At 42.6% G+C, this 17,203-nt stretch overlaps 1 protein-coding gene and 1 pseudogene across 17 annotated transcripts in view; one reads left to right on the forward strand and one right to left on the reverse strand.

Annotated features, from left to right (window-relative positions):
• Positions 1 to 3,760, reverse strand: part of USP40 (ubiquitin specific peptidase 40) — a 78,012-nt gene extending 74,252 nt beyond the window's left edge. For 10 of the 17 annotated variants that reach the window (XR_009453771.1, XM_059703587.1, XM_059703583.1 and 7 more), the window contains exons 1-2: positions 3,084 to 3,635; positions 2,429 to 2,648 (exon numbers count right to left, since the gene is read on the reverse strand). Coding sequence is in view for 14 of the 17 variants with exons in the window: in XM_059703587.1 (XP_059559570.1) it covers positions 2,429 to 2,630 (202 nt within the window). In the remaining 3 variants the exon portion in view is untranslated. The other 7 variants (XR_009453772.1, XR_009453773.1, XM_059703592.1 and 4 more) reach the window with 4 other exon arrangements.
• Positions 3,761 to 8,268: 4,508 nt separating this feature from the next.
• On the forward strand, positions 8,269 to 9,394 carry LOC132238368 (UDP-glucuronosyltransferase 1A9-like; annotated as a pseudogene).
• Positions 9,395 to 17,203: the final 7,809 nt, after the last annotated feature.

The following is a 17,203-nucleotide window of genomic DNA, read 5'->3' on the forward strand; positions in this document are numbered from 1 at the left end:
AATAAATAAAATCAGTTAACAATTCAGCAATATGATTGCAGCAATGTTTATACCTTTACACATTTTACTTTCTAGTAATACTATTTTTAACCATTGACTATAAAGGGCATGCTAAGGTTTCAGCATGAAAGGTCTAGAAAAGGAAAATTATTCATATAAAACTAAGAGCAGAAACATCAGAAATCTGTGATGGCCATAGGCAGGAGGTCCCTAGAGCTACCTAAGGAGTATCGGGAAATACAACAAGTAATAGTTCTGTATATGATCAACAGCAAGCCATCCTTTCCTGAGAAGGACCACCTTTAACTCTGAGATTATGCCCTTCCTTTTTGGGGCATGTACATATTTTTCCTGGGTTGAGGGTGATAACAGGTTAGTGGTCTTACTTAGAAAAGTAAGTTGGTAACCCAAACCAGTCCCCGGAATTTTTTAAATACAGCATCTCGCTATGCCACCCAATGAGGAAATATATGAATCTTTTGGGAAGTCTGTATTCAAACCTAGATAGGAACTCCTACTGGGAACTTTGATATACTCCAGGGAGAGAAGGGATGGGATGGGTGTTGTCCCTTAAAGGCAACCACTCCTGCCTAGGGATTACTATTATGAATGTTATACTCCTCCGTAATTCCTGGGGGGAACTGGGAAAAAATGAACTACAAGGACTTTTACAATCATCTCCCACTACTCTCAGCAACACTAAACTGGGAGTACAGTGAAACCCAATCTAGCCTAACTCCATAAGATGATTCCAAGAAGCTCCAACACTTTTCTCCCCCAGTCCTTACTCTTTCCCAATTATACTTCCCCTTCAATAAGCACTGGGCTTCATGCCAGACCTTACAAGGAGTTCACAATCCCCACTAAGATATCAACCCACGTGCTTGGCTGGTGATCCCCTTTGCTAGAGAAGATGTCCTGGGACTCTCAGCCCTATTCTTGCTTAGGGGTACTCATCATGACCTGCTCCACCCCGAACACCTGCCTCAGTCTCTTTTTAAGGCTACTTTTCTACTTTAAGTTGCCCTTTAACTTCAACAATATTAAAACTTGGAAAAGTTCTATCTCCGCCTCCCCCCTCCCCCCCCCCCCCCCCCCCGCAGGGATCTACTTATTCCGACAGAAAATTTCTTATGGTGGAATTACTGAATGCAACAGGGAGAGATTTTTATGGCGGGGATGGAGTCAAGAACAGAGGCCCCACTCTTAAATCCCATATGCAGTCCAATCCACTAGAATGGCCCTCGGAAGGGGACATGGTAAATATTTACTAAATCTCTGGAGGGAGGAAGTCTTTCTTAAGCTCAGAAGCAACAGAGAATGTTACAAAGATTTGATAAACGTGCAGTGGTGGTAAGGGGAATGTGGCAGTCGACACCGAATGAACCAGGCTGTCCGTCCTCAGAAAACAGAGACACTGTGGAGAGCTGAACTACAAAACCACGCAGAGCTGGGGGCCCCAGTCAGGGTCATGTGAAGGCAAAATAACGTTCACACTGAAATCAAGACAACACGGAGGTGAAGACTCCTGTGGAGGAAGCTAGTCTGCAGAGATGGGAATGGGATAAACATGTAGAGAGAAACAGGAGCAAGAAATTAGGGCCCGAAAAGGTTGGGCTGGCTTCCTGTAGGTCATTTCTGGGATATTTCCTTACATTCTTATAATAAATTCCCTTTGAAATTTAGTTAATTTGAGTGGGTTTCTGTTCCTTGCACACAATCCCTTGTCTAACATCTTTCTTGGGTTTTTGAAATTCACTATTTCCAGATTTTAGAAAGATAATATGAAGAAAAGGTTAACATGATGTTAACTTTACACCCTCAGCAGGGTCTGGGACAAACAGTATCTGTTAATCAAGAAGATTAATATTCCTGTAACAAATGAATGAATATTCACCCAAGTGAATATTATAACTAGACTATAAAAGGCTTCACATCAGGTCAGGTTCTAACACTCAAACAAATTTAGATCATATCAGGTTGTCAGTTTTCCGAATTGCAGAACTGCAGATTATGAACTGTTTAAATAACGTGACACCCCTCCCCATTCCAAATGATATAATTGCTTTGGGTAACTCTGGCTTCTGTGTTTATTACTTTGGAGAAATTTTAACACTCAAAAATACAAACAGTATAACAATAATGAAGGCCAGTACTCATGACAAAACTGTCCTTATGTTGTCTTTCCAATGATAAGAATTAGAAAAGTAATACTGCCTTTCTAAATTTTGTTACTAAATATTACAGTGGTTACATAGCATATACTTAAGATAACTTAAGCTCCACATTACCACTTTGTGTGTCACAATAACAATAAACACATGCTGTAGAATACACCTTTAAGATACTCTGTCTCTTTGTGATCTTGCACAACGACATGGAGATGAGGGTCACAGGCTACTAAGCAAATGCACGTAATATGGCATACCTCTGAATTCAGGTGTAAAATGAAGAGTCTGAAGAAGGGAATTGAGGTAACAAGTTCCACCCTGATTTCTGATTCCGCTTAAATTGGTAAACTCTCTCGGAGCAGGTGGCTCCAATGGTTTGGCCTTTAATTTTTTTCCTTTTCCATACTGATTAGTATTTGATACACTGGAATAATCCTCTTCAAATAGGTCCCCAAACATTGTGAAACTAAGTATTACCTTTAAGAAAGAGGACATGTTATAAAACGCTTTTATTTTTACAACAGACTTTCTCCCCGTCGCCCTCTCGGACACCGGGGAGTCTCTATTTCCAAGTCTTCCCTGGGCCAGTGACTGAACCCGTGTCCCTTACCCGTAACATGGGATCCCACCCAGCACACGCAGTCACTTCAACAATCAAACGACGGTTAAAGAAAGGCGCTGAGTGCACAGGTGATCACCGAGCCGCCGCCGTTCTTAAAAAGGCATCCCGGCCTCACGAATGGAAACAAAGGAAACCCGTCGCCACAGCCGACCTACTGCCGGGCGGCGGCGGCCAGCCTGGGTCCTGAGCGCCGACCGGGACCCGGGCGGTCAATCCCGCCTGAAATCTCTGCTTCGCATACTCCTCCTACCGGATTCTGACACTGGAATGAATTCAACGGAGCTAATTACCCTTTACCGCAGCTAAGGGCATGGCCCCCAGGCTGGAGAGTCGCGAGGAGGTTCACGACCAAGAAAATTACGGAGCAAAAGGCCGCCTAGTCGGTGCCCGGCGGTCCTGACGTCGGCCCCGGGGATCCAGGCCACCCGCTCCGGGTCTCCCGTGAGTGCGGCGCGGCGGAGGGCCGCCTGGAAACGAGAAATGCAAAGCTCCCTGCACAGCGCCCAAGTGACGGGACACGCTGAAATGCAAGTATTTTCCTGTTCAACGCTTTCCTCAAAAGAGAAGCAAAGAAGTGGAACTCGAAAGTCCGACCTCGAGCTCGTGGCCGGGACTCCCGCCTCTCCCACTCCCGGCCTAGGCCAGGCCCTCGGGCCCTCCCAGTCACCCCGGGCCGGGGCGCGAGGAGGCCGAAGTCCTCCTGCCGAGGACCACTGACCCGACGCCAGAACTCCGCGTCCCCGGGCCGGCCCGGAAGTCCCTCGCCTCTCCCTCCTCAGGCCGTGCCGCCCACACGGTCCCTACGCCTCCCAGGTCCCTCCCCAGAACCCCGGCCGCCAGCTCCACTTACTGCCTACAGCCCAGACCCCCGCCCCGGCCCAAACCCGTAGCGAACAGACGCCCCCCGAATAAGCGCCGCCATGTTGGCGCAGGCGTGTCTCCGGCAGCTGCCAGCGGGAGCAACTTGTGGAACCCGGACTACGCGACCCAGGATGCCCCGCGGTAGCTCCGGCCTTATGGGCCATGTAGTTCTTTTGTCCCGGGCGTTTGGGGGTCGGGGTGGGAGGGGAGCGCTTGCTTTCCCCGTCAGTTCGTCAGTTCCCGGGTCCGCGGGCCGTATAGGTCAGGTGGCCGCTCACTCAATCACACTTAAAATTTATACTTATTGCTGTTGGCAGTCCGCACTAGTTGCGGTGGAGTACCCAAAGATCACTTGTCTTTTGCAATGGCTAATTCCCAAATCACCTAAACAGAGGAGACATTTGTGTAAGGCTTCAGCTTGGCTATGCACTTGCAAAGACATTCTCCAGTGTGTCTCTAGTGAAAAATGTACCACGTAGCCTTGAACCTTTATAATAACCTCAATGTTTGTTTTGTCTGCACCAACTCTAAATACACAAGAATACACTAAAAATACCTCGAAAGTATCCTCTCTTGCTGACTTGAATACCTTTAGTGGACTGTGTCAGCAGCTTATGTATGTAGGCCTGACTTCTGGCATCTCCCCAATCCAATCCAGCTTCCACCCTGGAATGAATGAGGAAGACAGGGAGAAAATCCTCTGGACTTCAGCTAAAGGCTGGAGAAATTGAGAATAGCTGCAAGGCAGGAGTCCTAGTGAATGCCAGACGAAGAGATTTGTGGATGGAATACTTGAGGGAGACTCCTGTAGCTGGAGTGTTCCAAAGCATTGGTAGGGAAAGGCCTGGAGGCAGCCCACCAGCTAAGAGGTCAAAGGTCTAGGAAACCGCAGTGGGAAAAGTCTGTTCTCAGTTCTCATTAGTCTTCCCTTGGCCACACTGCCCCTTGGCTTCAAGACTCTCCTCCCTGGCCCCATGGCAGACTACCCTATTGCTTCCCTTTCTGCACTTTGCTTCTCTTTTACCGGCTGTGCTTCATTCCCCTCTTCCAAATTGTAGATATTCCTCAAACTTCCATTCCCTGATCAAGAATGAGCACCGGAAGGTTAGCTCCACCAGGACACGGGCTGTTAAAACCAGAACGATTGTTGGCATGGAGCCTGAGATGTCTCTGAAATGAGTGCATCTGCCCTGGAAATTCCAGAAAGTGATCATGACATGGACTATGAGGAGCCAGACAGGTCAGCAGGTGATGAAAAACCTGCTCTGTAAAAGAAAAAGACCAGAGAAGTGTGGGGAAACACGGGACTTGGTTGGAAAGTCTGTAAGGAAGATTCTCCGAAAGGTCAGTGGCCTCTAGGGGAACCTTGCTGAAGGCAGCAGCCCCTGCCTTGACTTTTCCAAACAAGTCTGAGCCCCCGGGTGTTTTGCTGGAATCTCTATGTTTAGTCTTTAAACCCGACCTTGTAGAAGCATGTGCTTTCTCAAGGATACTTACCCTGCTGATTGTATCTAGAGGTTAATTTTAGTTCAAGCTGTTGTTACAATAAAAGTCTAAGGAGGCAGGCACTCAGGGTTGTTTTGGTGCCTCCTGCCAAGCAGCCCCTTGGCCTCTCTTTCACAGAAATGTATGTTAGAGTAATCCATTCATCCGTCCCTCAGGGTCTGCTGGCCAGTCCCAGCAGAGAAGGTTGGATCAATCACTCAGGCTGAGGTTCAGCGGTTCCCTGGCAAGGAACCATAATGAGTTGCTTTTTTATGTTTTCATTCATTCATTTATTCGTTCATCCATTCTTAAATAAATATTTAGTAAACATCTTTATTTATTTAATGAGCATCTACTAAGTGGCAGGCACAGGGCTAGAAGTTTGAGATTTAATATTAATCTGACTGATATAGGCCCCTAAATTCATAAAGCTCACTTTATAGTGAAGGAAACTAAGAAAAAGCTACATGATAGCTGTAGTGATAAGTAACTTGGGGGAAATAACAGAGGAATGTGACAGTAAATGGCAAGGATAGGGGCTGTTTCTGATACTGGCCTCAGAGCAGACTTCTTAAAGGAGAACTTCTCAATGAGGAGGCACAGGAAGAGCTCAGGAAAGACCCCTCCAGGCTGAGAGAACAGCAAATACATAGGTCCTGAGGTGGGAAACTGTCCTGTTCCAGACGTAGAAAGGAGGCCTTGAGTAAGTGGAGAAAGCAAATGGCAACTGGTTAAAGAGGTGGACTCACCCACCATTTGGCCAAGGCGAGGATGTTTTCTAATTGCAGTGGGAAGCCATTCAATGGTGTTAGGCAAAAGTTAGCATAGTGATTGATGTTTGAACAAACCCCGCTGACTTCTGTCTGCAGGGCAAAAAGGAAAGCAGAAAAACTAATTTATGAGGCAGTTCTTGGAGTTCAAGTAAGAGACGATGGTGGAATGATGTCCAGGCACTAGATAGCGGGGTAGATGTGAGATCTACTTTGGAGGTAGGACGAGACTTGGTCATGTGGTGGCTTTGTAATGTATCAACTGGGCTAAGCTGAATTTTGTTTCCCAGAATTCCCTTCCTATTTCTGATTAGGGTTAGTCCCAGAGACATTTTTACCTGAAATTGCAGGAGCAATTTTTGTTTTCTTACATGCAGAAGTATGGGACAGGCACTTCTGTAGCTCATACATGTTGTCACCTCTCTGCAGACTCACCTCATTGGCATGAAGCAGCAATTGGACCTGCACCTGCCCTTCCTTGCCCTGACTCCTCCTTCAGCTTCTCCCACACCTGGGCTAGGTGTGTGTTTAGCTCGGTGAGGAAGAGCACCAGCTTGTCCTGCAGGACCCCCACATCATCAAGGTTGGAGGTAGTAAGAACACTTCAAGATTCTAGTCCCTTCTTGTAGATCCAAGTTCATTCCTGGGGGTCCAAGCTTATTGATTCCTTCCAGAAGACCCACCCTGGTGTCCTTAAACTCTAGCATCAGAGGCAAAGACTGTTTACAGAGATACATTCAACCAGCTCCCACATGAGTCAAATCCCTATGACAAATCCCTGACTGTTGGTAGTGTTGGTGGTTCTGCTTCTCTGATTGAACCTTGACTGACACAGCTTGAATGGAGGGGCTGTGGGAGAGTGATGCCTTGTACATTATTTTACTTAACACACCAGGTAGATGAAAACAGCGTTTACTGAGCCAAACTGGGAGAGGAGGAAAGCTCTGGTAGGGAACTCAAAAGTGGTGTTTTGGATATATTAACTCTTAGAAGCTAGTGAGGTAAAATTGGAATGCTATTACAATGTAATTTGTATGACCAGAACAAATAAATTAGGATGGGGGGGGGGGACAGTTTTTGAATTGTTATTATAAGGAAGAGCTTCCCCAAAGTCTGGGATGTCTACAGATAAAATAGCTTACTTCAGAGGTGGGCTAAAGAATGGCCATGTGGCCCTTGCCAGTTTGGCTCAGTGGATAGAGCATTGGTCTGTTGACTGAAGGGTCCCGGGTTCGATTCTGGTCAAGGACACGTGCCCGGGTTGCGGGCTCAATCCATAGTGGGGGGTGTGCAGGAGGCAGCTGATCAATGATTCTCTCTCATCGCTGATGTTTCTATCTCTTTCTCCCTCTCCCTTCCTCTCTGAAATCAATTAAAAAAAATTTTTTTTTGAAGAAAGAATGGCCATGTTGACAGGAGAGGAGATCCAGGCAATGGATGGGTACAAAAGTGTACTTAATTTTAAATAGCCTTCTAAAAATGTTTTTCACTAAAACTTTAGTCATAAGGCCTCCTGCATTAAAGAGAAGCACACCACATCTACAGTGACCCCCACATGCCTGTGGGCCCCACCCCTGCAAGCAGTAACAATTTGGGGCCAACTCTTTTAAGGTTCATGATTACTCTTACAAAAATTAGGATTTTGACTCAAGTGGTTGGCAAAGGTAAAAAACCATGAACCTGGCCTGAAAAACTTGCAATTTTATTGGCATTTTTGTTTCCTTATCTATGCTGTTACTTAATCTATTTGTTATGCAATCTGTACCCAAATGCTATAAACAAGAACGTTTTAAACTGAAGGTCATGTGTTATTAGTGGATTATCAAATTTATTGAGAAGGATTGTGATTAGCATTTAAAAAGAGAGAGAGAGAAGAAAAAAGGGGGAAAGAAATACAATAGTGAAATTACACAACATGGACTCTTCTGTCTGCCTTAGTTTATTCTGCAGAATTATTTTGAAATTCATCCTTGCTGTTCAAGTATCAGAACAAAAAACAAACAAAAAACCCAAAACCAGTCATTGCCAGTGATTTACTCATAAGAAAATATTGAATGATATATTTTCCTGATAAGAATAGTTTTCTCAACGGTTAAAGGGTTGGCCCACAGACTAAAGGGTCCGGAGTTCAGTTCCAGTCAAGGGCATGTACCTTGTTGACAGGCTCATCCCCACCTCTCGGGGTGGGTGCGGGTGGCAACCAATCGGTGTGTCTCTTTCACATCCATGTTTCCCTCTGTCTCTCCCCCTCCCTTCCACTCTCTAAAAATGAGTGGAAACAAATATTCTCAGGTGAAGATTAACAACATCAGCAACAACAAAAAAATGGTTTTGATCTTTACCCGGGCAAAGATAGTGCCATGACTTCAATGCTGGTTTACAAAGGGAACTATTAAGCAATGATTTTTGGACCCTGCGTACTCAGAAAGGTCAAAAAGAAAGTAAGTTTCAATAAAGCTTGCATTTTTGGAATTTGTCACAAAGGAAATATTGGATTTTATCCTCAGACTACTCTTGGGGCAGGTTTTGTGCCTGTACTTCTTCCGTCGACTGTATCACACTAGCTTGACAGCTGGGCTGCTCCAGGCTGCTGCTATCCAATGGCTCCTGCAGTGTTGACTGGCCTCCTTCCTCTATGTGTGTGTCTCCTGCTGGCACCTGGCTTTGCCCAGGCAGGCAAGCTGCTGGTCATCCCCATGGATGGGAGCCACTGGTTTACCATGCGATCCGTTGTGGAGAAACTCAGCCACAGAGGGCATGAGGTGGTCGTGGTCAGGCCAGAGGTGAGTTGGCACCTGGGACAATCATCCAATTATACTGTAAAGACTTATTCCACGTCTTACACTCTGGAGGATCTGAGTGATCAGTTCCGGATTTTTGCTGACTCTCAGTGGAAAACTCGGGATCAAAGTATATTTGCCCTGATAATGAATCCATCAAACAATGTTTTTAAATACTTTTTTTCAAATTGTAGGAATTTGTTTAATGACAAAAAATTAGTAAAATATATAGAAGATAGTTCTTTTGATGCGGTGTTTCTAGACCCTTTTGACCTGTGTGGCTTTATTGTAGCCAAATATTTTTCACTCCCGTCTGTGGTCTTCACCAGGGGACTATTTTGCCACTATCTTGAAGAAGGTGCACAGTGCCCCAGCCCTCTTTCTTATGTTCCGAGGTTTCTCTTAGGGTTCTCTAATGCCATGACCTTCAGGGAGAAAGTGCGGAATCTCGTCTTCCACCTAGAGGAACATTTACTTTGTGGCTATTTTCTCAAAACTGCTTTAGAAGTTGCCTCTGAGATTCTCCAGACAACTGTCACAGCATATGACCTATACAGCCAACCATCCATTTGGTTGTTACGAACTGACTTTGTTTTGGACTATCCAAGACCTGTGATGCCCAACATGATCTTCATTGGCGGCATCAACTGCCACCCAAGAAAGCCATTGTCACAGGTGAGTTACCTCTAGTTTTCCATGCTCAGAATAGTGTGGCTTGGACAGGAAGGAAAACAAACATGACTTACTGAACCATGATCTGTAATTTACATGAGTTGCATTTGGAATTCCTTCCCAGTTTAATAAATTATTTTGTGTCAATTCATTTAATTCTGTGTTAGCAAGTTTTATAGAGTTGTCCCCTTTGACACTTATTTGTATACAATTGAAGAAACTGTATACAAAAATACTGAAAAACACAATAAGAAATAAAACCTCTGTTTTTGTCAATCCAGTGCTACACAATAGGCAAATGCTCTTAGCAGCATTTTCCTGAAGTTATTTCACATGTATGCATATCGCTAATGTAAATTCTCACACTCATCTTATGAAAACGAAGTCTAGTATCAGACTGGACATATTGTTCTTCACCGTTTTCACTTGCCTGTAAACCATGGACCTTTTTACTGCTGTTACATACGAATGTGTGACATTCTTTTTAAGAGTTGCATAAGATTCTTTACTTTGTGTGTACTGTAGTTTATTCAAGTAAGCAATAGTGATTGATAGTTAAGCTTTTTTTCTTACTTTTTCTATTTATAAGTAAGACTGTACTAAACATTTTAAAATAAGTTCTTTACATTCACACATTTCCATAATCCTGCTCTTACTGTAATGGGCCAGACTGCTGGGGAATAGGGTTGCTGGGTCTAATGCTATGCATGTATTACACACTTGACAAATGGCTTTCAAAATTTTATTTATTTATTTATTTATTTATTTATTTATTTATTTATTTAATTTACCATCACCATTTATCCCCACCTTGCCCTCTTCCACCTCCACCCACCTTCCCTGCCCCACGAGCTTCCAAAATATTGAACAGCCTTACACTTTGGTTAACAGTGTATAAGAGTTCTAGGTTTTCCATATCATCTCCAGCTTCAGATGTGTTCCAACTTTTAAAATGTTGGGTAAAAAAATTCTACATAGCTGCGTCAATTTTCATAGATATATTAGTCATTTGCATTTTTTATAAATTATGTATTCACATACTTCCATCATCTTTTGTAGGAATATTTTTCTTTGTAGAGCTAATTTCTATGACTCTTGCGTATTGGGAATATTAACACTTGGCTTTTTATTTATGCTGCAAATTTTTTTCCTGGGCTTTTCTTTCTTATTTGTCATATAGGTTTTTCATTTTTGAGTAGTCAACCTGGTTAACTTTTTCTTCAATGGTTTCTGGATTTCAACTTGTTTATGTTTTTCCAAGCCCGGGATATATAAACATATTTTCCATACTGTATCTTAATTTCTTTAAGTCCTCTGATATTAATAATTTTTTTTGCAATGAGATTTTTTTTATATAAAATAAGAAACTAACTTATTATTTTTCTGATTGGAGAGTCCGTTGCCCTATCATAATTTAATACAAAATCCATTCTTCATCCATTGAATTGAAATGCATCTTTATAATATTTAAAACTTCCATATTTATTTACATCTGCTCTTGCACTTCTAGTTTTGTCCCACTGATTTATTTACCTATTCATGTGCTAGTCTCGTACTTTGATTAGAGTAACTTTGCAGTAAGTTTTAAAATTTGGTAAGACATGCCTCATACTCACTTTCTTTTTTTTCTGATAGGCGTGAGAGTTTGAAAATACTCAAAGGGACTATATTTTTACTCTCTCTTTTGTGCTTTATGTTTTTGACATTCTATTTCAGATCTTTTTGTTTTGTGTATCTGCTTAGCAATTATTATAGTGATAGTTAAGTTTGCTACTTTTGTCTCATGACCTTCATAGTAGTTTTTAAGAGGCTGATGTGTTTTGGTTATTAAATATTTGCCTTTATATAAGATTTCTCTTTTACATATTTTTATTTCTGATTATGGGTTTTTCTCTTTTGCTTAAAGAAGACCTTTTAATATTTATTGTAAATCTGTCTCACTGGTGATGAACTTCTTTAGTTTTTGCACATTCAGGAAACACTTTATTTCTCCTTCAATTCTGAATTATAACCTTGCTGAGTAGAGTATTCTAGGTTGTATATTCCTTTCTTTCAGCACTTTAAATATGTCTTACCAATCCCTTCGGGCCAGAAAGTTGCTGCTGAAAAATCAGCTGATACCCTTAAGGGGTTCTTCTTGTATGTGACATGTGACTAGTTGTTTTCTTCTTGCTACCTTCAAGACAGTTTCTTTATCTTTAACTTTTGCTGTTTTAATTACAATATGTCTTGCTGTGGGTCTTGGGGTTCATCTTGTTTGGAACTCTCTGTCCATCTTGGACCTGGATGTCTATTTCCTCTCCCAGGTTAAGCAAGTTTTCACAATTATTTCCTGAAATAAACTTCTTATTCAATTTTCTCTCTTCTTCTTGGATCCATATAACATGAATGTTGGTGTGCTTGATGTTGTCCCAGAGGTCCCTTAAATTCTCCTCATTTAAAAAAAATATTTTTTCTAGGGGGGTGAGGGCATGTGCTGGGTGGGGGGGGAGGCAGAAGCAGTTGGGGAGAGGTCAGTTGGGGGGGGAAGGAGACATATGTAATACTTTCAACAATAAAGAATTTTTTAAAAATTAGTTTTTCTTTGTGTTGCTGTAATTGGTTGATTGCCAATTATCTGACTTCCAGTTCATGGATTTATTCTCCTGTATTATCTAATCTTCTGTTTATTCCTCCTAGTTTATTTTTTATTTTTGTTATTATATTGTTAAGCTCTTCTTGGTTCTTTATTATACTTTCCAACTCTTGATTCTTTATTATACTTTCCAACTTCCAATTCAGGAAGTTTAAGTTCTTCCTGAATTCCTCTATTCTACTCTCATGTTTAGTAATATCCTTTTGACCATTACTTTGAATTCTTTATCAGGCAAATTACTTATTCTGTTTTGTTCTTTGATGGAAATTTTTCTTGTTTCTTCATTTGAGACATATTCTTCTGTCTTTTCATTTTGTTTGACTCTGTTTGTTTGTTGGTGCTTGTTTATATGAAGTAGACAAAATTGCTATCTCTCCTAGTCTTGAAAAAGTAGTCTATGTAGAAAAGACATCTCTGAAGGCTATGTGTGCTGGATGGTTTTAGCAGTTGAGTTGGAGCTGGGCAGATGCTTGTGGCTCCTTGAGCGCTGGCTCGCTAGGCTGGAGTGGCTTGAGAAAGGAGGCCTAGTGTGTGTGATGATGCTCTGTTGATTTGATTTCCTTCCTCTGTTCAAAGCTAAAATGGGCTCTGAGCTGTGCAGCTGGGAAATAACTGCAGCAACCATGCAGGTAGCACAGATTGCTTGGAAAGAGTTACCACCTGCCCTATAGATCCCAGAGAATTCCTGCAGATTCTGGAGCTCTCCCTCAGTTCTCCAAGCCTTCTGTATGTGGTCAGTCTCTCATTTGTTCTGCAGAAGCTGTTCAATCAATGCTCAATTGTTCCTCAAAAGGAATTGCTCTCTATATAGGTGCACATTTCAGTGTGCTTTTAGGAAAAGGTGAGTTCAGGATCCTCCTGTGCAGCAGCCATCTTGGAACTCCCCTTTTGATTTTTAAATGTGACTACTAATAAACTTTAAACTAATGCAGCTTGCATTCTATTTCTCAGGGATAGCACTGGGAAAGATGGTAGTGCCCAGGCTTTTTCATGGACACTTCTGATCAGGTAATAGGTTTGAGCCTTAATTGCTATTATTAGGCAGAGGAGAGAAAGGAGAAAGAGAGGGATTTTGATGCTAGGGGATGAGGAATTTGTACTCAATGAACCAAAAAAAAAAAAAAATCCCATATTAGTTTACCTTAATGCCCTACCCCAAGATTGCTGATTATGGACTGGGTGGAAGTTTCTCTTCTAATGTCCACATTAGTCTCAGTTGCTGCCCACTGCCTTCTGCTTACAGAACAACACCAACCCAGAGGACCACCTCAGTTGGAAGTTCCACAGAGGCCCCACAGAGGTCTGTGGGCCCCACTCCAGAAACCAGTAATTATTTGGGGCCAATTCCAAGCTCATGATTACTTTTGCAAAAATTGGGATTTTGATCCAAATGGTTGGATCAAAGTAACAGTCATGATCCTTGCCTGAAAAACTTGCATTTTATGTGGTGGTTGTTTTTTTTTTTTTCTTTTCTATGCTGTTACTTAATCTACTTGTTATACAATCTGTACCCAATGTTATAAACAAAAATATTTCAAAGTGAAGATCATGTCTTTTTAGTGGGTTATCAAATTTGTTGAAAGGGACTAAAATCAGTATTTAAAAAGAAAGAGAGAAAAATGAAAAAGAAATAGAATTAAATTGAATGGGATAAAAAAAATATCTCAGTTCTGAGGATAAAGATAGTTATGTGGAACTTTTACTTGTGTACAGCATTTCCATGTTATATGTAAAGTATTGCTGTGGGTCCTGAACCAAATTGTTTGAAAGCCACTGTCTCAACCCCATATTGACCTTGTGCCAGCAACCATAACACACTTAGGCAAACATTTCAGAGTATAATGTGGGCCAGTGGCTGCAAAAGTGGGGAGGACAGAATAATGTTTTGGAATACTAGAATGAAAGAGTACAACTTGTGTTGCTATGTGTCACTTCACTGAAGTTTAACAGTATTATTGAGGTAAATTGCATATGATAAAGTGCATACACATGACACATAGAAGTTCATAAGTTCTGATATATGTCAAACGCCACTGAAGTTGTCACTGCAACCCAGATCACAATTGCCCCTGTATTCATTTCCTGGGGCTCCTTTAACAATAGATGAAAAACTGGGCGGCTTTAAAACCCAGAACTTTGTCGTCTCCTAGTTCTGGAGACCAGAAGTCTTAAATAAAGGTGCTGGCAGGGCCTCATTGCCTGTGAAAATGGAGGGGGAGAATCTTTTCTAGTCTCTCCCTGGGTTCTAGTCTCTTCCTTGGCTTCAGCTGCTTCCCATGTCTCTGCCTTTGTCCTCACTTGGCCTTCTCTCGTGTGCTCCTGCCTTCATGGGGCCGTCTTCCCATAAGGGCACCACTCATGTTGGAACAGTGGTCCACCCTGCAGGTATGGTCCCATCTTAACTAATCACATCTGCAATGACCCTATTTCCAAATATGGTCATATCCTGAGGTACTGGGGGTTAGGACTGCAACATACCTTTCTTGAGTGAGGACACAATTTAACTCAAAACAACCTTCAAAAGTTTCCCTGTGCCCATTTGTAATCCTTCCAGCTCTATCCTCCCTGAACCATCCCCTTTTCCACCCTTTCCCACCTCCCAGCAACCCACCACTGACCTGCTTTTTGTCACTATAGATTAGTTTGCATTTTCTAGAATTTTATACAAATCTGGCATATTTTATTCATCAGAATTATATTGAAATTTATCCTTGTTATTCATTTATCAGAAGTTCACTCTTTTTTATTGCTGAGAAGTATTCAACTGGATGGATAAACCACAACTTGTTTATCCATTCACCTGTGGATGGATATTGGTGCTGTTTCCAGTTGTTTATATTACATATAAGGTTGCTATGGATGTTCATATACGAGTTTTTGTATGGGAAGTATTCTGTATCTGTTCATATGGTGGTCCGTTAAGTGTGGCCACAAGAGGAGACACAGGAGAGGCTCCAGAAAACAAAGTTTATTACAGTCATAGGTCCTCAAGACACAAGAGATGACTCGCCATGCAGAGCTACAAATGGAAGCACTAGGGTTGGTCAGAAGGCAGAAGGTGCAGGAGCCAGGGGAGATCCTAGGCCAGGGCCTTGATTGGAGTTTTGTGGAAAGGCCGGGCTGGGCAGGACAAACAGCCTAGGGCTGGTTAGTTAGAACATTTTAGCAGGCTGTCAGCTATAGGGGTGTCTCCTAATTGCTTGTTTCCTGGCCCTGGAATGATTAAGGCTGAGGAACGTGTCCCACAGTGGCTTCAGATTGGTTAGTTTGCATGTCAAAGGCATGCACTGTGCTGGGTCCTTTGCTGTCTCTAATAGCCATGTGTATGATAGGTCCATGTTTACCTTTTTAAGAAACCACCAAACCACTGTACATCCCCCAACAGCACCTGAGCTTTAAGACAGCCTTTTCTTGCATTTGTGAAAGAATTCTACTTGGTATGAGGTATTATCTTTTTTACACTTTACATATTACATATGTTGTATATGCTTATCCTATATAATAAAGAGGTAATATGCAAATGAACCATCACACCATCATGCCACCACAAGTCAGTTGCATCACAGTGGAGACAGGGTTCCTGTAATGAGCGGTAATGAGCAATCAGTAGGGACCTGAGGCTGTGTGGCGCTGGGCCTGGGCAGGGGACCTGAGGCTGCGCCCCCAGCTAGGTGGGGCTTGACGTGGGACCTCAGCCCCTCCTCACTCCCCGCCCCAGTGCTAGTTCGGGAGACCTGAGGCCACGACTCCCATCTGGCGGGGCTTGACGGGGAACCTCAGGCCTCACCCCTCACTCCAGGGCCGGACTGGGGGACCGCAGGCCATGTCCCCATTCCAGGCGCCAGGCCAGGGGACCTGAGGGTGTACTGGGAGACCTGAGGCTGCACACCCCACCCAGCGGGGTTTTATGGGGGACCTGAGGCTGTGCCCCTATCCCCGGCGCCAGGCCAGGGGACCTAAGGATGCGCCGGGGGATCCGAGGCTGCACCCCCCACCTGGTGGCTTGACAGGGGACCTGAGCCTGTGCTCCCTGCCTGGTGGGAGTTGATGGGGGTGGGGCCAGCCAGGTCCGAATCTCGCTCAATGGGGGTGGGGCTGGCTTGGTCTGGGTCTCACATGATTTTGAGTTACGCATGGGTGGGTGGGGACTTGACTCTGGGTCCCATGGCGTGCCCCAGACTCTGACAGGAGGAAGATTTTCATATACATTTTACTAATTTTCTTTGAGCTCTGACACTTCTATTATAGAGAAAGGGCATATAGCAATATTAAAATATTTCCTCTAGTTAATTCCCTTTTAATGTGCACGAATTTTATGCATTGGGCCACTAGTATGTTTATATTATTAAATTTGATTTGCTAAGATTTTGTTTCACATATTTGCATATATGCTCACGAAGAGTATTGGTCTGTAGTTTTATCTTCTTGCAATCTCTTTACCTAGTTTTGGTATGTGGTAATGCTGGTCTCATAGACCCATTCTATTGTCATAGCATGAATTAGGATGCTCCTTATTGCTTCTATTGGAATATATTATATTTGCATTCTGGAATATATTCTGAAATCATAATATGTATTATTTTTTCCTCTAGTATTTGGTAGCATTTATCAGCTAAACCACCTGAGATTGAAGTTTTATTTGTGGGAAAGTTTGGATTACAAATTAAATTTTAATTTAAAAATATATATGTTATTTCCATTCAGCTTATTTATTTATTCTTGTTTAAAATTAGAACTTAAGCCCTAGCCGGTTTGGCTCAGTGGATAGAGCGTCAGCCTGCGGACTCAAGGGTCCCGGGTTCGATTCTGGTCAAGGGCATGTACCTTGGTTGCGGGCACATCCCCAGTAGGGGGTGTGCAGGAGGCAGCTGATCGATGTTTCTCTCTCATCGATGTTTCTAACTCTCTATCCCTCTCCCTTCTTCTCTGTAAAAAATCAATAAAATATATTTTTTAAAAATTTAGAACTTAAGAAGAAGGGGTCAATGGGTAAAAACAGGGAACATCTGTAATACTTTCAACAATAAAGATAAATAATAACAGAATTTGTTCCTTTGATCTGAGTTATAGAATATATTGGCATAAATTTCTCCATGATATTCCCTTAGTTTTCTTTTAACAGCTGTAGAATCTGTAATGATGCCATCTCTCCCATTCCTGATATTGGTAGTTTTTTTCTCCTCTTTGGTAATCTGAGGATAAAATCC

Source organism: Myotis daubentonii, chromosome 7 (genome assembly GCF_963259705.1).
Source record: "Myotis daubentonii chromosome 7, mMyoDau2.1, whole genome shotgun sequence".
NCBI lineage: Eukaryota > Metazoa > Chordata > Mammalia > Chiroptera > Vespertilionidae > Myotis > Myotis daubentonii.